The sequence below is a fragment of the Phalacrocorax carbo genome, chromosome 1, assembly GCF_963921805.1.
Source record: "Phalacrocorax carbo chromosome 1, bPhaCar2.1, whole genome shotgun sequence".
NCBI classification, from domain to species: domain Eukaryota; kingdom Metazoa; phylum Chordata; class Aves; order Suliformes; family Phalacrocoracidae; genus Phalacrocorax; species Phalacrocorax carbo.
In genome coordinates this window covers 7,911,716-7,936,074 of record NC_087513.1, presented here as the reverse complement: position 1 = coordinate 7,936,074, position 24,359 = coordinate 7,911,716, and the positions used below count along the sequence as shown (strand labels likewise).

The 24,359-nt window shown below is 42.0% G+C and overlaps 1 protein-coding gene across 2 annotated transcripts in view; it reads left to right on the top strand.

The window, feature by feature from the left end:
- SEPHS1 (selenophosphate synthetase 1) overlaps positions 1-24,359 on the top strand; it is a 25,790-nt gene extending 1,431 nt beyond the window's left edge. For both annotated transcript variants that reach the window (XM_064443318.1, XM_064443327.1), the window contains exons 2-9: positions 1,740-2,001; positions 5,104-5,207; positions 9,973-10,080; positions 10,977-11,131; positions 11,946-12,036; positions 15,934-16,033; positions 17,559-17,771; positions 23,036-24,359. In XM_064443318.1, coding sequence (XP_064299388.1) covers positions 1,809-2,001; positions 5,104-5,207; positions 9,973-10,080; positions 10,977-11,131; positions 11,946-12,036; positions 15,934-16,033; positions 17,559-17,771; positions 23,036-23,250 — 1,179 coding nt within the window. In that variant the 5' untranslated portion in view covers positions 1,740-1,808 and the 3' untranslated portion in view covers positions 23,251-24,359. The remainder of the gene's footprint in view (positions 1-1,739; positions 2,002-5,103; positions 5,208-9,972; positions 10,081-10,976; positions 11,132-11,945; positions 12,037-15,933; positions 16,034-17,558; positions 17,772-23,035) is intronic.

Below are 24,359 nucleotides of genomic sequence, written 5' to 3'. Positions count from 1 at the left end.
GCCTCTGAAAGCTTTCCTAAATAAGTAGGTAGGGGGTGCTAAGCATATTGCAATTACTAGTTAGATGAAGGAAAATGTTTCCCTTGCGGGGCAAGCTGCTTTTTCTAAATTTCTGGAATTAATTAGAATGAAGTGTTAAAAAAGAATGAAGAAAAAAAAATCTCCCTCCTTTAAAAGCTTTTGTCTCCCATCTCTGTTGACAGGTTGTTTTCCAGACACTATGGTGGGTTTTTTTTTCCTTTTTGATTGCAAGAGCTCAGTGTCTTGCATTGGAAGACAACAGCTACGAACCGAATTCATTGCTCATCCAAGACACGTTCTTGTAGCTAGAGTTTGGATTACCGCCCGAGCCTGGGCTTTGGAAGATTTGTTTTAAAAAAGTGCCACGCCTCCCAGAGAAGGAGGGAAAGCGCTATAAAGGGGTGCTGGCTCCACATCAGAAGTTCTCAGGGAGCTTAAAATTTCAATTCCTACAAAGCACGTTCAATAAATTAGTAGACTTAAAGGTTTATGGAGCAGGCATACGTGTTAATAAGTGCTGTATGGGGGAAATCAGCTGCCAGGCTGTAGATTTACTTCTTTCTTACATTTAGCGCTGTCGAACTTCACCCGTACCAGTCACTTGCATTTTTGCTTTTCAGCTTAACCTCCTAACGGCACGACCATCAGTATATCAGATTTTGTCAGCGATGCCGCTGAACTCCCTCCTCCTTGTCGTTAGGCAGGATCCATGCTTTCTAGGCAACTACTGCAGACAGGTCGTTTTTAGTAATTCCTGAAAACAACGTCTCTGGGAAAGGTGAATTGCATTTTATCACAGCCGTTCCTGTTTAGAAGTCAGTGTCTCGGTTAGGCCTCGTATTAGTTTTGGAGTGTGGTGCGCGTGAGTCAGAGTGGAAAAACGTTCTAAAATTAGACGTGCATTGTTAAGAATTTTATTAAATGAGTTGCATCAGTGTCTTTTTACATTACCATTTTAACGGGCTATTCGCTGTATTCTCAGTTGACTAAAAAAGGGCTCGAGAAGCAAGAAGCTTTTCTTATCAACGTTTTTATGTCTGCAAAAATACTAAAAAGTGAACTGGCACGTTTGTAGGTAAACCAGCCTGCTTAAGTACAGCCTCTTTGTTCTGCCGTTACCTGCGCTAACAGAACGCTGGGCTTGCGTTTTCCCCCAAGGAGAACAGGTGTATTGCAGAGTTTCAGCTTCTTACATCAGAACCGAAGCAGAGGCGTTATTTGAAAAGCACCTTGTTTTTGAGATTAATATGTTAATGGCTAAAATGACGACCCCGCGCTGAGCTGAGTACAAACAGATGTCTCTTCTGAGCGTGCTGCAGGATCAGGGCCCAGCTGCCTTCTGGAAATCGGCCTCGGTGCTCTGGGAACTATTATTTCTTTCATTACCTCTGTGTTAAATGAGGTCGGTAAGCATGTTAGGTTCTTTTTTTTTTTTTTTAAATTAAAAACTTAGGCAGAGTAACTGGAAAAGAAATGCATTCTCTGATTCGCGTGGCATAGTTCTAGTTCTAAATGTTGGAAGGCAGGAAGAGGAGTCATTCCTTTGTAGTCCTGGAGAACTGGGTCACGTGAGATGTGCCCACCTGTCTTAGCAACACGTGAAGGACCACACTGAGTGCTTTCCCTTTCTTTTTAACTTGTTCTGTGTGGAAAACTTACTGTCTTACAGGGCCTAGGACTTTCTAATGTTCCCAATTTTTTATTTTGTTTTTAATTAGACTGATCAGCAGAGAGACTGATACCATTGCTCTGGGGTGGGAAAGGCCAGCAGTGTGTGTGAGAGAACCATGTCTGTTCGGGAGTCATTTAACCCAGAAAGTTACGAACTGGACAAGAGTTTCCGTCTGACCCGATTCACTGAACTGAAAGGCACAGGCTGCAAAGTGCCTCAGGATGTCTTACAGAAGCTGCTTGAATCTCTACAAGAAAACCATTTTCAGGAAGATGAACAGTTCCTGGGGGCAGTTATGCCCAGGTTGGGTAAGTAGTTGCTCTTCCAGATGCGTGTGACCCTGCTGTTTGGTCTGCTTAGTGACGCGATCGCATTTGCAGTTTGTTTAAGCAGTTTGAAAATTGTAGGTTGTATAACGCACGCACAGCATCCAGACATCTGAAGAATGACTCTCGTGTTGTCATTTGTTGGCATCTGGGATACAAGAATATTATTTTAATGATTTAACATCCCGCAGTACGCTCAACTACAAATGGTCAGGAATGGCCATCATGACGGGCATGTGCTTAGGAGTTAGTCTCTTCCTCCCGTTCCCCAGTAGATGCTTTGCAAACTGAAGTTGTATCAGTTAATTTCAGGTCTTTAATATTACATATTGCCTTCGGAAATTCATGCAATGAATGCCATTAATTTTATGCAATTAGATGACTCGCAGGTGAAGTTTCCCTCTCCCTCCTCTCCCCTCTGTTCCTGAGTCAGAGAAAATGAGCCAGAGGAAACTCTCTTGCCTCACCTGAGGCTGGGAGCGGATTGTTCCACAGCCATCGTTTTCCCTTTCAGTCCTTTCACTGTTCCCTGCTCTCACTGTTTTGCTCAGCTGTAGAAGCTGCCTGGGAACGGCTGTCTTTCCAAGACATCTCTGTTCCTGCCAGCTCCGCTTTCTCTTTGGTATTTGCACAATGATGTAAGCAGTAACAGGGGAAAAACCCAACCTGGGGAACAGGGCGAACGTAGGTATTTTGATACCGGCTACTCTACCTGATGGTGATCTAGATAAATGAATGTAGATGATGTGTTTAATGACACTGTTAATTCTGTTTGTCTACTTCCTCAGCCCTGCATATTCAGCCTCTACTTTGTAGGGCAGAATGAATTTTTTTTCCTCAATTTAGGAATATCAGTGTAGTATTTATTCTGAAGTTATTTAATTATCAATTTGGTGCCCAGTAACCTTATTTAAAATTATTTTAACATCGCTAATTGTCTATTAGCAGGCTAACAGGTTGCAACCCATTATTGTGGTAGAGATTGAATTCAGAGAGAGATTAGTAAGGAGCCCGTGTTCTTGCTTAAACAATGGCGATCTTTGTATGAAATATCTAAGCAGCAATTGTGTGTAGAGCTGGGGTGGCACTATAATTTAATATTCCGTAATGAAGGACACTTCCAGCTTCTTTTATCCCCAAATTGCTATTTATATGGCTTTTTCCCTAAATTAAATAAGTTATTCATGACAGCATTTCCATTTGGCAAGTTTCTAAAACCAGTAATAGTTTGGTTTAGATTTAATTATCTAACTGTTGGGTTTGGTTTTTTTTCCCTTGTATGGACTTACAAGCTCTAAACAGTAATGGAATTGCTAATAGATTTTTCTTCTCCAGCTATATGAAGAGGTAAAAAAAGCAGACTAATGCCATCAGTAAGTAGGTGTGATATTATGTAACAGGAAATCTGCTAGTAATAGGAGGTGGAGGGTTCAGGTCTCTTAAAAATGCGCTTTTTGTGGTGAGTGTCCCTTTAACAACTGTGTCTTCAGATAAGTTTGGTATTATTTGCCTCTGCCTTGTGCTTAAAAGGGGGAGACAGGTAACTTTACAGCCTGTGCATAGGCACCGTGCTTTCGAGATGCATTCAAGAGGGAAACTTTCAATAGCAGGCTCAACCTTGCTCCTTTCTTGTTCTGCAAGTGGTATTACCCAGAGCAATCTTAAATATGGCTGTGAGTGTATCCGTGAGTGAGAAACTGCAAGTTTGGTATTAATTCTCAGAGCTGTTGTGGACCTTGAAATCACTGTTTTCAGTCACCCCTCTGAACAGATTCACTTATTTAGTCAGACCTTTTTTTGTGGAACGGAAATGTAGCCTCAGAAGGACCGTCAGGGCCCCTTGGCCTGCAGCTTGTCTGTCAAGCAGCGCTTTTGCTGAAGCTGTGGAAAACCACACAAGTGAAATCAGTCTTGCAGCATTATGGCATGAACTGAGGGCAAAACAGCTCCTGCACATGAGCCACTTCTCTGTAACTGCTTATATGCACTTCCCAGGAGATGTCATGCATAGTAGCTTCGTAGCTTCTGTGGAGGTTGAGCCACCCTAAATTACTGCTCATGAGCTTCTGTCAGACCTTCTGCTCTGTGTCCTTGGTAGGACCTCAGGTGGAGCAGCTCAATCATTGTACAGGACACTGCCAAATACTGGCTTGTAGCATTAGGTCTTGTGTTTCGTTAATACATGGGGAAAAGTTACCGTGTGGCATCTGCTCCCTGAAAACTGGTTGTTTGAAGACTCTTGCCCTGTGGAGGTATGCAAAGTAATTCTAGGCAGCTTACTGCCAGCCCAGGAAGGAGGCAAGCTACTTGGTGTTGCCACAAGGCACAAGGATATCGATGGAACGCGGCTCAGCTAGCATGTTGTGATATGTCACCTGCTGCAGGCTCTTGCATTGTAGCAAATGCCTGGAGGTCTTAATATTGCCTACGATGTTTGAAATATCCACCGCCAGGGAAAAGGCTGCGCTCAGTGTTGTGGTTTTCTCAGAGGAGTTTCCCTGTCTAGCAGGTCATCTTTGCCGCCTTTCAGGCTCGCAGAAGTAAGGCAAAGTTAACACAGTTGCAGAAGCTCCAAGTGGGTGAATCATCTTTCACCAAGAGCCTAGGCTGTGACTTGTGGCATTCTTTTTGTTCCTTCTGAAGTGAGGAAATGCCCTTTATGAGAGGCTATGTGGTTTTAAAACTGTGACTATGTTTTTGTTGAGATCGGAGTGACAGGAAAACCTATTTGCTTTTGACAAAATCAATTCATGTAGTTCCTCTTAACTTTAAATGCACGTACATATAAGCACAGATATTCTTAATGCACTATTACTACGCTGCAAAAAAATGTAGAACATTGTAGGTTAGTTCTTGCTTTCAGCCAGTTACGCTTCCGTTCTGTTCCAGTCAGGAGTTCTCAGTCTTTGTTTGGTTTTCCTCTTATTTGTGCTATGTGCTTTCTCTAGGGAAGGAATTTGCCATGTCTGTTTAGGCAGTATTGTGAGTTGTATTTCTCGGGCATGTTTTTTAAGTTCTCTTGTTAAGAGCAACAGATAATTAAGGGCAAAGTTACACAGCTCACTGATGGATTTGTCTTTGCAGGAATTGGGATGGACACTTGTGTTATTCCATTAAGACATGGAGGTTTGTCGTTGGTCCAGACAACAGATTATATTTATCCTATTGTGGATGATCCTTATATGATGGTAAGCTGGCTAAACTTTATTTGATTTGTGCTTCTCCCTTACCAATCTGATGACAATTTTGACCGTTTCTTCTAGATGCGCTGTGCTAATTGTTTGATTAACTGCATTCAGTCTTTCCTAATCACATGTGAAGAGGGAAGGGCATAGCTGCATCCTGTAATCTTTTCCATGTCGGCCAGGAATGCTGCAGTGCTGCTTTCTATAGGTGAAAGCTGGGAGAACTGCCACCTCTAATTCAAATTTCCCTCCGACTGTTGTTCTGTGAGATTTAGCTTGAAAAGGCCAAAAGGGGGGAAGAATTGCTGTCTGTGAAGTGGGAGATGGGAAACTCTACTTGCTGGCAGAACTGCATTGAATTGGCCTTTTTTGAGATTCTGAAATAACCAGGTAATGTGTTGGAACTGGAAATGCCTAAATGACACTAGTTGGCAATAGCACCTGGCAACTTCAGAGGGCTTTGTCAACACCAGTTCCCCTGTCGAACTACCTCCACTTGCAGATGGATAAGTTGAAATGACTTATTGGAAGCTGTGTGCCCTTTGACTTCAATTCCGTCTGTGTCTATTTCTCTCAGTAGAGACTCCTCTGGGGTGTTATGTGTGGCTGAAACAAATGAATTTTTAAAAAGGATTTAGTAAAGCTGTAAGGAATTCTATAGGAGGTGTTCATTAAATGAGAGCTAAGAAGTGCTAGAATTCGGTTCCTGTGATTTGAATGCGACTCCTTTGCTTTAAGGCCTGCTTTTACTGGTGTTTATGTGATTACATGCCTTATTTGCTGGTTTTTGTTCGTTGTGTGTTCTGTGATACCCATCAGGTAGGTTTTGGACTTGCAGTTTGAGATTGGGACAGACTCTTTTTTGTTTCTTAGCATGCTTGACCAGGTATTGTGCACATATGCAAGCCTAGCTCCTTTGATTTCTGTTCCAGAAGAGCTCTCTTTCTACGAACTGAGTAGTCAAGATCTCAGGCTGGCCACTGGAGTACAGAGCTGTTGAGCTCTCTGCAGAAATTTGATGCAAGTGGCTTGCTTTAATGTCATGTACGAACTCATCAGCGACCAGGATGGAAATAATAATTTAAAAAAAAAAAATCAGTGTCAGAGCGCTGTGTTAAATTTCATCAGCTGAGAAACTCTCTTTTCTCACCTTGTAGCAAAAACTTGTGAGGGGTCATGTGAGAAGGCTGTGGTGAAGGAGGAGGGTTGTTTAGTTTGGAGATACAGAGGGTTTGAGATGCCACAGGAGTGGACAGATGAGCCTCTGCCCAGCTGAGGTTTAGGCCAGTGTGGTAGGACTGGAATGTAAATTTGGCCTTAGTCCAACTTAAGTGGTTGCATCATAGTTACAGTCCATACTGGGATCCACATGCACCAGCAGCTGTAACTTTAGTGTTTTCTAATTCTCAAGTCCTTCACTTTTCATTCTTGGCAACATCATTTTAATGTGGTGTCTTGCCACTTCCTAATCTGTTTACAGATGTGTATTTCTTCTTAAAAGCTAACCAAGAACAGGGATTCTGTCACAAGCCTTCTTGGTGTTACCTGCAGTCGTGATCCAGCAGGGCTGGGGCTGCTGGATTCTCTGCTCGCAGCTCTCCTGGAGCCTAGAGTACCTGGGGGCAATACAGATCGCCATTATCTTGTGTGGACCAACATCAGTTGGAGGACAGTCAAATAGAATTTGCCACGGGGTTTATGGACAGTTGTTAAGAGCAGAGGAGTGGTGAGACTTAAGAATTTTGCATGCAGGCTGTATAAAGGAGTGTGCTCTGGACTCCTGTTCCAGACACACTGCTGCTGCCCTGTTTCTCCAGCTGTTTTTTTTCCCCATTCTTAGTCTAGACTCACCCTAACCCATGCCTGTCGTTACCAGCCTCTCTTCTTGTTATCACTTACGCACAGTACATGCGCTGCTTTTTGCTCTTCTGCTCTATCTCTTTACCTAGTCAGTTCTAGTCTGGTTTTGGGTAGGTGTTCCCTGATTTAGAGTCTCTTTGTTTCTCTGTGCACAGTGTCTACCTGCAGGTCCTTATCTGATGTCTCTTCTTAGTTGAGGTGAGAGGAACAAGGAGGGAAAGCCAAAAGTGCAGATAGACTCCAAGCTGGGTGCTGTTGCAGAAGGGATTAGAAAACAGCTGAGGAAGGCAAAACTGCATGTGGACTCAGCTGAACTTCAGATTTTTGCTTCAGAAAACAGCTTTCTCTCATTCTGTCACTGCTTATTTTAATATGAGGTTCTGCAATTATATGCAAAAAACCCGCTTCCTTCTTTTCGCCTTTCCCCTCCTCTTAGGCTTTGTTCTTGAAAACACACTATCCATGTTGTCTGAAGTATCCCTAGGATGTATGCCTGTAAAATCTATATCCAGCATAGGACTCTGACTCAAATGGTTTGATACTGGAAACGTTACAAGCAATTGAAGATGGGTTTCATAAGTGTCAAGCAGGCAGTAATAGGACTGGTACTGGCCTCTGTTGTGGCACTGTGGAGACACCTTTTTGAGTACAGGAGCAGGAAATTGACTGGTCTGAGAGTGGAATTCCTTCCTGCTCCATTCCAGGGACCTTTCTGGTGCCTTTTTAAGAAGAACTTTCACTCAAGACTGGGATGGGTGGCTGGTACTCCATCTTTTGCCCTGATAAATAGTTCTTAGCATTGCACATAGCTACTTGTTTTTCAGAGGGACTAAACAAGCAGTCAGGTAGCACATGGGACCCAGCTAGGCAGACCCTTGTCTGTGAATCCTGTCATGCTTATCAGTGTTCACAAGCAATGTATTGTTCCCTTTGCTACTTCAGACTTGAGACTTGCACTCCCTGAATTTGTTTCCGTAGTGGTTTTGCCAGCTGGCAAAAGCAGTGCTAGACTGACCTCTGACTACTAGCACTCTATTCTGAGCGCTGTTGTCAGTGTGGTTCTAAAAACTATCTGTCGCTCCCAAGAGGGCATAAACCAGCAGTCTGCTTGATAAATACTGAAGATAGTGGAGAATGGTTTGACAGTGCCCTTCTAGAAAAGGAAAATGGCAGACTTTAAATTTCTAGATGTTTAAGAACACTAATAGCCAATGTCCATCAACGCATGCAGTACACGGCTCAATCTTAAACTATTAAGATTTAAATGATTAAAATGTATTCCAGTTCCATACATAAGGGATTTCCCTGATGCCCTTGGAAGGTCTTGAATTTCTGCAAAACTGGATTATACTCAATTGTGTTTTGGAGGTGTTATTTCATGTCATCAGCAAGTAAGGTAACTGCCAGAAAATACTAATCTTTGCAAAAACCCTGGATATGTGATTCAACTAAAGTTTTAGAGATGGTAGAAATGTGTTTAGATTCCTTTTTTTTTTCTTTCTTTCTTTTCTTCCCCTCCTACCCAAATTTGTCTTCCAGCTAAAGCATCTTTCTGTAGTCCAAATTGTGTCAAATAAGCATGCTATTGTTTTTATCATGGTGGTGTTGCCTCTGAACTTTATGAAAAGCACAGATTTACAGTCATAAAACCAGATGTTAGTTACAGTTCTGCAGCTGTGAACCTAAGCAATTTTAATAAAATGCATGGAGTCTTCCAGAGTAACACACCGGAAGTTGTCCTGCATATTAAAATTCTCTTGCTGTCCCTTAGGGCACATCCTGTATCCAAGTTCTGCATCTTCATCAGGAAACTCAACATCTCAACTGTGCTGGGTCCACATCCCGACAAAGCCTCACTCAGATCCATTAATTTAGAAAAATTAGAGTAGCTAAACTCATGTGACCGAAGCGATCCCTTTTCAGTCCTGTCAGCTTCAAGACTTGTTAGAGGAATCTTCAACAGAAGACTAAGTCTCTTGGACAGATTTATGTTAAAGGAGATGTTCACACACACAAAAGTCAATTAAAATGTGTGTGCTGTAGCAAAATTCAACCTTATCTTGTCAGCTGAATGAGTGATTCATTCAGTGAGAGTAGGCACATCTCCCTCACCATACAGTGGCGGGGGGCAGACATCTCCCCTCAGTGCATGCTCCAAAACGGTGACAAGACCAGCTTCTGGGAGCCCGGAGCTCCTTAATCCCCAGCATGTGCTGTCCTCTGCAGACAGTTTCTTACTGAATTCCTGACAGAGGAAGCACCCCAGTGTGGCTGTGTGCTGGCCGCACAGCTGTATCCTCTGGGAAGAAGAGTACTATCCTAAAAATTTATGAGTGTAGACATGGCCCCCGGGGTAGCGCAGAGGAACAAACAGCTTTCTCATCAAGGTCCCTGTCTCCTCCATATTTGAATGCAGAAAGAGGTACAGCAATATATGCTTTTTGGATTAGCTTCCTAGCAGTTGTGAATTACATACAGTGGTAGTTTTCATCAGCATGTACAGTTTTGTGCTGGAATGAAGTTAATAGGAACATAGCAGATTAAGTGACCTGAGCTTGTTATCAAAGCTAGACTTTGTCGAGCTTAACTTCAGCCTCTGAAGTTAGGCATCCAATCTAAAATCAGTGTGGGATTCCTGTGTAGTCAGAGTATGTTGACCAAGAACAGCTGGGATGAATTCTCTCCTTACCTGCAAAGGGAGCAGATCTCTTTGTTTCTGGATGGGCACATGGCACAAAATGGATCACGCCACATCTTTGGCTGGGTTTCTTAATGCAGGAGCCCATGGAATAAACATCTGTCTCAGGGTACCAACTCTCATGCTGGAAGTTTTGTTCATGGCAAGTGTTTGTCTGCCCATTCACAAACAGTCCTGCAGATTTTTTTTTTGTCTGTCTTTCTTTTTCAGGGACGGATAGCGTGTGCCAATGTCCTAAGTGACCTTTATGCCATGGGGGTCACAGAATGCGACAACATGTTGATGCTCCTTGGAATCAGCAATAAAATGACAGATAGGGTAAGATGTTTGGTACTTGCTTTTGAAGGAAGACCCGAACAGCTAAATATGCTTAGAATGTGTTTACCTTTAGTGTATTTTCTCCTCAAAGTTTGAACCCTTTTAAAGAAGAGATTGTTTTATTGAACGTCACAGTTCATAGCATGGGTCTCGCCTCATAAACATGCTGAGGTCACTTGCTAGAAGTTCACTTTTCTGTGGCATTGTAATCTGCTGCTGCTAGTATCTTCATCTCCACCAAAATGGGGCCCCTGCTTCTGTCAATTCAGGACAGTGTTGCTCCAAGGCAGGATTTGATTATCAGTTTGTGTATCAATCTGGATAGATACCTCTGGTTTGCTTATGCCAGCTTTGTAACATCTTTCTGAAGCAGAAGAAACTGAAATAGATTGCTTTTCTTTTTCTGTTTTCTTTCTTTTTTTGTATTGTTTTGTGGAACTGAGCAGCATCTATGTTTGTTTTGCCCTAGCAAAAAAGGGATGTTTATTCTTAGAACGAAGTTAAATTGAAACTTTGCAGGTTAGTGGAGGCCAAATGCAGCTTGGTTTATCCTTGTCTTACTGCACCACACTGCTGTGGCCGTACCTGATTACAGCAGCAGAATAGTTGTTCTTGAGTTTCCAGAACTCTGATTTCATTAGTTGTATATGACCTTTTGAAGAATATTTCTTCAGCATAAGAATGTCTCTTCCCCTCTTACACCAAAAGTGGTAAAACCATAGCTCTGTGGGAAAACATGCAATTTTCAGGAGGCTAACCTCTTCCGAAGGCTGGCTTTCCTGCCACAAACTATTTGCCATGAGGGCATTTGGCTTGAGTGATTAAAAGCCCTGGACCAGTCTTGAAATGACTAGCACTGCTGTGTATGGAACTCTGACTTCTGTTTTGATCTCTAGGAAAGAGACAAAGTGATGCCTCTAATTATCCAGGGTTTCAAAGATGCAGCAGAAGAGGCAGGAACATCTGTTACTGGTGGCCAAACAGTGTTAAATCCCTGGATTGTTTTAGGAGGAGTGGCCACGACAGTCTGTCAGCCTAATGAATTTATAATGTAAGTTAAATCGCTAAACAATCAAAGGCACTGGTCTGAAGGGATACAGTAAAAAAAAATCCTTTAAATACCATGTTGTGATCTTGTAATCTGTCTCCTGATGAATAAAGCAGTATCTTCTCCTGCTTGCATTTGTCTTTAGCACTCAACAGATGCCACATTGCTTTTGTATGTACTTGCTTTTTTAAACAGGATGTCCTTTTACTTCTCCCCACCCCCCAGTATCTTTTAATCCTATTCTCCTTTTGACCGGAGTGTCACGCTTCTAACCTTTAAAGTATTGAAGGCTGTTTTGGGACATAAATTTCTGTCATATTTATACATACCTCTTAAACCACCTCCCAGTTATCCTATTAATGGCTGTGGAGAACTACAGAATTGTTGTGTTTAAAGCATTCTGTCCATGTAACAGTAGCTGTTGAATGTCCCACTGTGGCATGTTACACTAGGCAAATGAATTTGTTTGTGATCCTAGTAATGGTTATCCTGTGCCCTGAAGTAACAAAGGTCATTTTTTTCCCTATCCTGTCTTACACCTCCAGTAAATTGAAAGAAAAGATATAATTTTGCGTGTGTCTGACTGCAAGCATTGTTATATTCCAAGAAAGAAAGATTAGCACTTTTAAATAAGTTTGTAGCTTTTTGCTGAATAATATCCCACGCCAATGAATCCCAAAGGTTAATTCTGCAATTAGTTAGGTTTTTTAACTGCGCGACAAGATATGTGGGTCTGTGAAAACGTGATTATAGGCACTTATTCCTAATAACGTGTGAATCTCACTGTGTAATTAATATGTGAATTCTTTGTTTTCAGGCCAGACAATGCAGTGCCAGGAGATGTGCTTGTATTAACTAAACCCTTGGGAACACAAGTGGCTGTAGCTGTCCACCAGTGGCTAGATATTGTGAGTACACTGCAAAAAAAGAAACAGGGAAGAGGGGTGTGAGTTAAAGGTGACCTTCCTCATTCCCTCAAAACCTTAAATTGACTTCAGCAGTGTAGTAAGTACACTGAGGGCTCAGCTGGGAATGATCTACCACCTCTTTCTCCTCCTTCCTCCTTGGTGTGTCAGCCTTCCCTGCTTATGTGCAAAACTGTTGAAATAGTGCAAGTTTAGTGTATTGTGCTTAGTGAGCCCATCTTAATTGTATCTAATTCTTAGTTAGTTCTCAGGCATTGCTGTAATAAACAAAATTGTTTACTAACAGAACAACAGACTAGCACCCTGGGTAAAATTATGCCCTACTCCACCTGCCAAAGTAATTGGCAAAAAGCTTATTGGTGGTAGTCAGGCCAAGATTGCTGGCTGTGTTCAGGGGCTTTCTGCTTGTGTACATGGAAATATATCTACGTTTCACATGTATTACCCTGTGCATTCAATAAGAACATTTCCAGCAGCATTATGTACGTAGATATACTTCCATCTGTTACTTCAGACAAAAATGTAACTACTGAACTGAAAAGTGACTGCAAAATTGGCATCTGCTTATGTTGTCTGGCTCCCAGTACGTGTCTTCAGAATTATAACTGCTCAGTTTACGCTTTAAAAAGATGCATCTTTTCTACTTTTGGGACTACTGAGCCAATAGACTGGCAGAGGAGTGAGCTGGAATCCACTTTGTCTTGGCTGTTGGCCACTACATTGTCGGATGAATTCTAATTGCAAAGCCTGTGTTAGCAAAAGTGGGAGAGAACCAGCTTAAACCATCATTGGAGTCTGAAGCATGACCAACAAGAAAAAAAAAATGTTTTTCTCCTTCTTCATAGGGTCTGGCCTAGCAATTTTGACATCTGCAGAATCCTGCGTTTTCCAATCAGATATAAGGATCAGGGCCTCAGATAATCTTGATATGAAAATGAAGTGAAACAACAAGACAACAATTTTATAGTATGTTTTCTGGCCGTAATCTTACTTCTTAACATATCTATTATTGTACTGACAAACAGACTTGCAAATTAAGGATATTCTGAATTTCCACATATTTCAAGTACTTCTAATTTCTTTGACTGTCAACCAGAAATGCTTTCTGGTCTGAAAAATTAGGACAGCAGGAAATAAATTCTCCTATTACATGTAAACAACATATATATTTGGTTGTGGTAGGAAAATTCCTGAGTAGCTGTACTGTCTTTTCTTCAGCTTTGCTCTTTGAAAGAGTAGGGAAAGTGAAACTGGAATTACCCATCACAAATCCACCCATAAATCAAATTTCAGTAGGGAATTCGACTTTGTATTGGAAAGTATGTGGGAGAAGGTACATAGTACAGCAAGTTTATGCATAGGCAAGAAAGGAAAACCGGAGTGTAGAGACATGTGGCTGCAAAACAAGTTAAAAAAAAAAAAAATCTAAAAGCTGAGGTGTTGTCATGGTTTAACCCCAGCCAGCAATGAAGCCCCACACAGCTGCTCACTCACTCTCCCACAGTGCGATGGGGGAGAGAGAATCAGAAGAGTAGAAGTGGGACAACTTGTGGGTTGAGATAAGAACAGTTTAATAATTGAAGTAAAATAAAGTATTAATAACAATATAAAAAGCAAGTGATGCACAATACTATTGCTCACCACCCACCGAACAATGCCCTGCCAGTCCCCGAGCCACGATCGCTGCTCCCCTGGCCAGCTCCCCTCAGTTCATATACTGAGCATGATGCTTATGGTATGGCATGTCCCTTTGGCCAGTTTGGATCAGCTGTCCCAGCTGTGCCCCCTTCCTTCCCAGCTTCTTGTGCCCCTGGCAGAGCATGGGAAGCTGAAGAAGTCCTTGACTACTGTAAGCACGACTTAGCAACAACGAAAACATCAGTGTGTTATCATCATTATTCTCATCCTAAATCCAAAACACAGCACTATACCAGCTTAATGGGACGAAAACTAACTTTATCCCAGCTGAAACCAGGACAGGTATTTAAACAGAGCAGTAGCAAATGTGTTCCTGGTGACAAGTGAAAAGAAGATCCAAACGGAGGCAAAATTTGTTCTCCTTGCTTGGTTACTGCCAGTGTTGTTGCAGCCAAGCCCTAGCTGTGTTGCTGGCAGCAGCTACCATAGGGTGCAGAGGAAAAGACTGCAGAGAGTCTGCAGGGAGCTGGGCCCTGCTGGGGCCCTGGGGGACCAGGTCATGGATGTGCTAGGGGTGATGAAGGTGTTCCCTGTGGCTTTGGCTGCCAGGCTGGTGATGTGGACTGATGAGGCTGGTCCACAGCTAGGAACTGGCATCCCTTTGCCTATTTCTCTTTTGGCTGAAAAGCATGGAAGGGGTTGCTGTGACGTGCGCCCTTCAGAAGGGGTTTTATAGCCCTTGCTGTTTTCTACAGACCCTTTCCATTTGGAAATCCTAAGCTTGCTTTTAAAAGTTGTTTGGGGATTTCTGTGAACTTCTCTGCCTTTGTTTCTTCTCTACTAATCCCAGTACCTGATTACTGTAGTGGAGAGGAATTTGCATCTGTGTCCTACCTGTGTTTGTGGCTCTTCTAGCCTCAGCCTTGAGTATGCTTCCACCTCATTTGTGATTTCTGTTCACATCATCTGACTGTGTTCCATCCCATGATCACCCTCAGAACTGTGTTTTTGAAAACTGAGGCAGAATGACTGCTCAAGTGTTTCAGTCATACGTTCAGTAAGAGTAATTGCTATTCTGTCCCCTCTCTTACAGCCTTATTTTTTTTTCACTCTTTCTCATAATTGGTCAGACCCAGTTCAACCTAATTTCAGAAGCTCTGACCTTACTGCTATACTTCCTTGCTCTTTAACAAATGATTTGTTTTGGCTGACCATTTTCTTTTCCCCTCTTGCCATTTCTGGATTCTCTTACACCCCTGGAAGTCAGGGATCACTTGTTAAGGGTATCAGCCTCTTTGACAAGATCCTTCCCCAGTGCAGCATCATATACCAATTCTTAGTAGCTTTTGCACCTTTGGTTTAGTAAGAAGTTTGTCCTATGCATTTATTCTGTGGAATGGCAGCGTAGGTATTGTGGTGTCAAAAATCCTATTTTTATTTACTTTCAGTTCTCTGTAATTTTACTTCCATTGCAAAAAAAGAAGAAAATTAAAACAGTCTGTAGTGTTGCTCTTAACAGCTGAATGGTTGTTTTGTTCCATTCTGGATCTGGAATTACTTCAGCTTCAAATAAAACAATTGCCCTTTATAAAGGTACCATTTCCTAAATTGTTCTGAGAGCCTTATGGGATGAAAAGCATTGCTCAGTATGTGATGGAGACATGAGTCCGTAAAAGACACTGAAGAATGGGTGGAGGGAGATGCTGGTATTAAACTGTAAAGGAAGTTTATGAAACTGCCTTAATCCTAACTCACTGGAGAGATTACGTCCTGCCTTAGCATACATCCCTCAGACCTCGACTTGTGGATATCAGTGGCCTTTCTTGATCAAAGTGTCCAGATGTGAAATCAAGAGTTTTCTCTTAAAAAAAAAAACAACAAACCACAAACCAAAAAGCCAGAGATTACAAATCTCAACATTCAGCAACAAAGTTCATTTGGCTGTGGATTTCAAGATGGAGAGTTACCTTGGAGGAGCTCTTTGCCCTAGGTTAGGTTATTCCACTCCACTCTGCTGCTGGAAGCAAGATCTGAGGTGCTTAGTGCCTCGTAGACATTTAAATGAACTTCACTTAGGTACAGCGGCACACACCTCGACTGTTGAACCTTTTGGCCCTCTTTAACTGAGTTTAAAAAAAAAAAAGTACATTCTGGATGAAGGATTTTTTTTCAAGTGGTATGGTTGTGCTTCAAAATGTACAGCTGAAAATCTGAAAGAATAATTTTTATTTCATCCATTAGCCAGAAAAGTGGAATAAAATCAAACTAGTGGTAACACAAGAAGATGTAGAACTAGCATACCAGGAAGCGATGATGAACATGGCACGACTGAACAGAACAGGTGAGAAGAGATGTGTGTGTTTGGGGGGTGGAGGGAAGGCTGTGGGTTTTTCCAGTTCCATACTTAGTTGCATTTCACTGTTGTGGGGAAATGTGACACAGCTGTTTTATCCCTTCCTTCTGCCCCATCTTTCTGCTGTTCAGTGTTTGTGAAGCAAGCAAATTAAAATCAAACGCCCCCTTTTAATTATACAGCAAAACCACAAATGTCGCTGGAGATGATTATGACTCATGTGAGTGCTGCGAGTAACATCCCAGTGAGTTAGAGGATGTTTTAAAGGGAAATATATTGGATTTGTTCCTTATCGTCTGTGCCTAGAGAACTCGTGAGGGCCTAATGGTAATAAGGTTAAAAAATTTCAAAATAGAATAAAAAAGGAAAAGCTCTTTATTTTTGTGCGCTTCAATTTAAATTTTTATTTTTTAATTTTGTCATGTTATGTGCTTCCCAAAGTGTGGAGTATGTAGCACCTGTTTTCTGGGTGTTTTTCCAGTTGGTGTGGTGTGTTGTGGGTTTTTTCCCCCGTTTTAATTTTGGTAGGGGGAAGGTTCTGTGTTGACCCTAGAAATTTTAATCTGGGATTGCCCTTCTGAGTTCAAAGTATCTTTGGAGGAGCAGAGAATTGAATTAGGCGTTTCCTTACTTCTCAGTTGAAGGAACAGGGAGGGTTAAATGTCTCTTCTCCCATTTATTCAGTTTTCATTTGGTATTTGTTATGTCATCCCACTGGTTTTTCATTCCTTTGCAAAGTCTTCCAGGAAAAATAAATGACCAGGATTGTCTTATGGAAAAGAACTCAGGTCCTCCTCACGTATTGGGAAGCACCAAAGGAGGGCAAAGCATTCTTGGTTTTGTTTTTCTCCACTCGCTCTTGTCAGGCACCTTTAACAACATTTAAATATTCTTAACTGGAGCTATTGTCCTGCAAGCAGGGGTGTCCTTCCAGGGCTCTGTACTTGCAAATGCCCAAGAATTCAGTGAATGCATAGGTGGGGAAGCTGGGGCCCTTCCCCCACAACCTGCAGGCTTTGTTCTTAAGCTCTTAAACTCTAAGTGTCCAGAACTTATAGTCCTATGTAATAGTTGTGCGGAGTGGCGGGGAAGAGATGTGAGACAACTGACCCAGGGCAAGTCTAGTCCTTGCCCTTAATGAAGCAAAGCTGAGCTCAGAACCTCTCTGTCCCTCCACTTGGGAAAAGGTTGAATCTGGAGCAAACCCCTATTCCTTAGACTGCTAATACAAATTAGTAGCACATGTCTAATAAAGCAGGCTGAATATAACTTTGATGCTGGATTTTCAGCATGATTTAATACTTAAAATACAAGTTGAATTTTTTAAGGGTTACATGCAGTGTTGGTGAATTCCAGTTCCTTCAAGGATTTTTTTTTTCATTAATTTAAACAGTAAGACAAGCTGATTCAAATTAAAGGTATGCAACTACATTCACACTGGGCACAATATTGTTGAAGTATTGCTTTTCCTGATACTTTTTTTTTCTGATTTTTTTCCCTCCCTCTCTTGTAGCTGCTGGACTCATGCACACTTTCAACGCACATGCAGCTACAGACATCACAGGATTTGGAATCCTGGGGCATGCACAAAACCTTGCCAAGCAGCAGCGAAATGAGGTGTCCTTTGTTATTCATAACCTTCCTGTTCTTGCTAAGATGGCTGCTGTCAGTAAGGCTTGTGGCAATATGTTTGGCCTCATGCACGGGACTTGTCCGGAGACTTCAGGTATGTGACAGTTGTACCACCCTCTTTTCTCCCTAAACCTCCACATTAGAATTAAATAACGTGTCACATGTACAAACCATGTGCTTTGCATTCAAAAATCACGGTTGGTTTGGTATATAGCCAAGGTGATGAGCACTAGCTACGCAACTGTTTACAATTCATTTCTTCAGCCTAACTTCCAAACCACTGTCCTATTCTCAACGCCTAGTTCCATATGAAACACTATTATAGAAACCCTTGCTGTATCTATACCGTTTTAGAGTTAGAAGTTAGTGATGATTCTGAATTCTTTTGAAACCTATTTTTCTGTCAGCTGTTAAGTCTGGAACAGTGAATATCTGAAAATCTCAGCACAGCTGACACAGGTTTCTCAAAGGTAAAGCCACCTGCAGTAGGTTTCCCAGTCAAATGAGTGGTGTTTTGATTCTCATTATGAATATGTGTGAAGTTTAGTACTGGATGGGTCAGTCTCAGTGACTGAAGCCTTCTCTGTCTGCAGCACGCAGACATCCAAGAATATAGATATTTCTCCCTTATATATATATGAAATCTGACTTTAAGGGAAATAAAGCTGCCACTTGCAGCGACAATGAACACAACAGACGTGTACTGAGAATCAGGCTATGGACACCAAGGTCATTGCAGATAAGCATTTAGACAGTCATCAGGTGATAAGAACTTCTGATGTTTGAAAGTTGCCTTATTGTTAAGTGTAGACCACTTTGCATGATTGCTGTCTTCTGCTGGAAGTTTCTATACTTCATTTTCCCCTTGAATCTTCTGTCCGTCTTGTTTTTCTTTTTTAATCTGCCTTTTCTTTCTCTTTGGGAAATGGAGAAGATGCAGCAACAAATCTGCCTTTTATCACATTTCTCCACCCTCTTCCTGCTCTCCAAAAGTATTATCCAAGTTCTCTGCAGCTCACAACAGAGGGGGCCCCCTGAAGCAAAACAGTCTGACTATCTGGAAAGAAGCATCACAGTGAGAGCCATAAAGTTTCCCCCTAGTGAATACACAACTTAACCATGATCTGCTGAATTGTTCCTTAGCCATCTGTGTTTAAACAGACACTCTGTCCTTCAGAGGCTGTATGGCTCAGATGATGTGTAATAGGATATGGGACATGAACCCTTTCAAGAGTTCAAGTCCAGCGTCAGTCAGCAGAGAGCAGAAATATCTGGTGGCAGTTTGGCAAGCTGTGACAATAGGTTGGTAGTACCAGACAGATTCATACTACGCAGGAGTCCATGTAACCAGAGTGCTAGAAGCATTCGTTAGCAGTTGCGACTCTGAAAAGTAGTGTGGACCCAGAGCTGGAGCTGCAGGATGCTCTTTCAGGTGAGCAGCTGTGACAAAGGTTTGTATAGCAGTTGGCATGGGAATGGTTTAGCTGCAAACTGAGTGCTCAAGTCTTCAGAGCCCCATACTGCACCCTGGGGATATCCAATTCTGTCTTTTCACTGAAGTAAATCGGTGTGGATGTACACACGGCTGTGAGAGTACTTGGGCTGTGAGAGTACTTGGAAGCAGAAAACAGTCGGCTTCAGAAGCTCTTTTGGGACTGAGAGCAAGTGGTGTCTTTGAAGTGCCGAGCGGCTTATGTTTCAACACAGATGATGATGGAGAAGACAGCAAGATGTACCTGGTTATTTGTGAACTCTGGGTGCCTCAAAACATGTATATTTTATTTCATCACAGCATTGCATTTCTCGCATTAGAGCTGGCTATAGGGATTTGTTACAGGGCGGTGTCTGCCAAATATTAGAAAGATCCGTAGCCACGTGGACACAAAAGCTCTCGTCTAAAAGCTATATGACTGCAGTCCCATAGGCTTTAGGCTTACGCTGAATAGCCTGACACGTTGCAGGCATGTGTATCAGCTTGGGCATGGTGTGCTTAGATGGCTTGTTAGCACTCAGACCCACGATGTTTGTGCGCTTCATGTCCTGGGGTTGATTTATATGAAGGCAGGCATCTGGCTTGCTGCGCCTCTATATCCAGTTGTGAGGATGGCTTCTGGGGGGCTGCTTAGGGCTGTTCATACCATGATATACACACACTCTTTCTCTGTCCTCTTAAACTTCCAGAAATGCTCTGTCCGTAGCTTCTTAATTTGTGAACAGATGTTTTTCAGCAGAGTGGGCAGGCAATGAGAAGAAATTTACTGGAAAATTATTTGAATGGATTTTAAGACTGATGTGTTTTTTTCCAGTGTGCATTTGCTGGGCACCTGTTGACAAAAGTCAGTGTTGGAAAGATCTGCTATGTCATCTGTTCCATCTTCCAGGCACTCTTGCTTATGGCGTATTTTCTTAAAATTGTACTTTTACATGATTTTGCGTTCTCTTAGGCAACTCTTTGGTGGGAGCTGAAAGTTGCCATCAGGCAGTTAGTTTCAAAAAAACCTTAATTCTGTTTATTAGACCGGCTGTTTGCAGAAATAAGTTACACAGTTACTCTGTATGGGATATTCATACATGTGTGTATTTTTGTCAGTTCTCTTCTAATAACTTTTGAAACTGTTGACTGGTGTCAGCCAGTTTTTCTAGTGTAGGTATCTCAGCAACGTGGTGGTTCTGCAGATTTTGTGGAAATAGGCAGATGGGTAGAAAAGAAGGGCTGTGTTAGTGCCTGACAAGAAGCATCTCATCCATTTGTTAGTCATTGTGGGAGAAAGCCATTAGCAGGAGCAAGGAGGCTTGTTTTCAATTCATGAGCTCTTTGTGTCACTGCTCTTAATTGCAAAGCTTTGTCTAGTCTGCTTTTGAAGTTTTCTGTGTCTGCTTCCCTGCTTGCAATACAGCTGTTAAAACCAGCAATGTTCAAAACCTCTTACTAAAAGAAAACCCTTACATTGTTAAAAAGATAAGCCAGGACAGACACCAAGTTACCTACATCCTTTCAACCCCTGAAAGAAGCATGCAGCAAGCTCTCAAACCACCGTAGCTGTTTGTTCATTCAGTCTGCAGTTGGTTTGCTTTGTCTTTGGCAGCGGCTGATACAGACCTCAAAAACTTGCTACACCGTGAAATGCTGCTTGCTTCGGTGCGGAGTAGTGCTGCTGCTTCGTTTTCCACAGGCATACTGCAACAACTTAAACTCCTGGTGGCTGTGGGCTTGCACAGGTGAAGACTTCTTGTAGTTGTCACTGGGACAAAAAACAGTAACATAGAGCAGCCTGGACTAGAGTACAATACACAGTGGAAAACCTTAAGGACTTACCCAAAGGGTTAAAGAGACTGGTTAATCTACCAGAGAAATAATCATGATCCCTGCGGACCAGAATCCTACTACTAACCAAGAGTAGCCTATAGCCTCTATTGAGGGTTATTGATCAAACTGTGGGATGCAGCCAGCAGGTGGGAAGTGATTTTTGATTGGAAACTGGGGTTTTGTACATTTTTCTGGTCTTGCCAAAGAATGTTAGCAGGGTATGCGTACAAGTGATACAAAATTGCAGAAAGAGAGTGTGTGGCAAAGGCATAACTGAGTGAAGCTTATTCATGTGCTTTTTCTTATTTCCCTTTTCACCATGCTTCTACTCCTCTCTTCTGTCTAGTTAGCACCTTCTCTGCACTACCACTTGTAAACTTCTTCCCTGACTCGCACCATGATGTTTCTCTTCAATGTGATTTAGAGCCTTCCATGGGAATGGCACATAATTCCTTTGCAACTGATTTGTCTGTTAGATCTGGAGTAGCTTAAACACTGTCTTTCAAGTTTCTGGGGTTTTTGTTGTTTTTGAAGGAAGTACCTGGATGTTACGTTCTGAAATATCTGAGACGTGTTTCTGGACAGCACGCTTCATATAGAACCTAAAAAATAGCTCTCACGCTTCCGTGCATCCTTATATAAATAATTCCTCATATTCAGAAGCTGCTTCTTCCTCACAGCCTTAAATGAAAAGTGGTTTCAGTCACTGCCAAGAGGACTGTTTGCTTGGAAAAGCAAACGTAAAGATGCCCATGGTGCTAAGAAGCTGTTCAGGGTCTGCGGAGGAGGAGGTGGCTGGACAAGGGCTGGAGGAGGGGTTGGACGAGATGATCTCCAGAAGTCCCTTCCAACCCCCACCATTCTGTGGTTCTGTGGCACCAGCCCGGGGTGGCTGGCTCAGCAGGTGGCCCTTCGCCCCCAGGGTTGGCTCAGAGCTGGTGGTGCAACTTGTGCTGCTGGCTGGTGCCCTTCGCCCGGACGAGAAGACGACTTTGGGTCAAATAACTCTTTCAGAGTAAGCAAGCCTCAGCATGTGCCCACATTCCTGTTTGCAAGAGGCTGCCGTGTCAGAATAGCACAGTGTACAGATGGGAGCTGTGCAAGTTGCGTTTAGTGTACAATGCGTTGAGGTTTAATTAGGCATCTGCAGAAGAGTTTGCTGCTCTGTGTTGCAGTGTCTCACATGTTTGCAACACAGCATAAATGTAAAAAAAAGTAGGGATATAGAAAAGCTGAATACTCTAGCAATAAAGGGTGGCACCAAAACATGTAATGATTTGGCCAGAGCCCCCTGGAAATTTGTGCCAGAGCTGACAGTGAAACTCATTCTAGTAATTCACTTGCCAAGACACCTTTTTCAGTGCTTTGGGATTCTTACAGTGGAAGTGTTCTTAGGTTTAATAACTGAATGGCAAGCTTGCTAACTAGTTTTTGTGCTGCTTCTGAAAAGCATTCATTGATAAATATTTTTCATTTGTCGCTGAGAAAAATGTTATAGGAAAGGCAAAAAAAGGCTAGAAAATTCCCTAACAAAGAGGTCAAAAGGACTGTTGCAGGGAGCACTGGATCAAGCCTGTGTTTGATTTTCTGCCTCTTGCATTCTCTGGTAATAGCCCCTACTCAGAGGCATTATTTCATTGCAGACAATGGGATTACTTGCAGAATCAGCTGCTGCCAATATCTGGTTATAGGTATCTGAATATGACCTTTATCCACGTTTCCGTGTAGAGGCACGTTGCAGTCCTGTTGGGAGTTTACAGTGCTGGTGGTGTTTTGGTACGTCATTTGTTGGCACTGGCACGGTGTCCTTTTGCCAACATCTTTTGTGTGTATTTGACTTCATTTACATACCCACTAAACACCGAATTTGGGCACGGACTTCTTTCTGTAAAGCAAAACCTCAGACTTCCACCGTGTCTTCTCTTGGAGTCCCCGGAGTCCAACAGAATGCGCTGAAGTCACCAAGTGCTTGTCTAAATAGGGATTTGGCAGACGAAGGCTGAAATGCTTTGCAGTCAGACGTGTTGATGCTCTGCTTTTTTTCTTTGTAGGAGGCCTCCTCATCTGTTTACCGCGAGAACAGGCAGCGCGTTTCTGTGCCGAGATCAAGTCTCCAAAATACGGCGAAGGTCACCAAGCGTGGATTATCGGCATTGTAGAGAAGGGCAACCGCACGGCCAGAATTATAGACAAACCACGAATCATTGAAGTCGCACCACAGGTGGCCACTCAGAACGTGAACCCGACGCCCGGTGCCACCTCTTAATATAGATGAAATAGCTGTTTGTTTTTAAATAGATCTATTCCTTTATCATCATACAATTTAAAGAACTGTAAAAAGAAAAGAAAACTTGTCGTGTCTGCACATCTGGTGGCCTTAGGTCAGTTTATGAGTGGATACAATTAATAAAATAAAATCCATTGCCTTTTTTTCCTGTTACATTAACTGAAGATGCACCTAATCTTGAGGCAGCTTCTGAGTTGAGAATTATATTGTTATCCAATACTGTTGATTCATTTTGAATCTTTAGACACTTATCTCTTGCCGCATAGGCTCTTTTTAAAGGTGCTTTCACGTAGCACAGACATTACCAGTAGTAGTGTCGAATAGCAGTTTGTGTCCTTTCATTATATGTATATTTATCATAAGTCTAATTTTGATGCCTTGAGTGATATTCCAGAAAGGCAATAAATTGATAAGCGACACAGTGGGTATACCCAGTAGTAAGAGGGTTGCATGATTACATTCAATCTTTGAAATTTTATTTTTTTTTTAATTTTTTTTTTGTAAGGTTTAGTCTTACCAAGAGCTTCTGGGTCATGGGACCCTGGACATTGCTTGGTAGTGCACTCTGTTTAAACAAGCAAGTGCTGACTTTGCATGGAAAGCGCTTCAGAGTCGAAGGAGTCATTTTTAATTTCATTATTTGTAGACCTGATGATATTTACTGTATTATCAATGATTGTTTTCTTTATTGATAGTAAGGAAAAATAATTCTTTTTTTGCAACGTGATTGGATGTGCTATAGTGCAACAAAGGTTTTGCAGACCAAAAGGAGGTTACTGTATAATATTCATTTACAATTCACTATATAAAGAACTACACAAATAATTTTTAAATATAATCAAACTAAAATAAACCTCTGTTCTGTGGATGGTAGTCTTTAATACATTTTATATTTTGTATAGTGATTACAAGCCTTTTTTGTTTCTTTAAAATCAGCAGCTGTTTAGTATAATTCTTAGTATTATTTTGTTCTTTGCTCAAATACATTTTTGTGCACGCTTTTGTGATCTGTGTTTAAAATCTACATTGCCAACATTGCAGCTTGAACTTAAGCTTGTTATGCAAAATAAATATTTAATTTTTTTTTA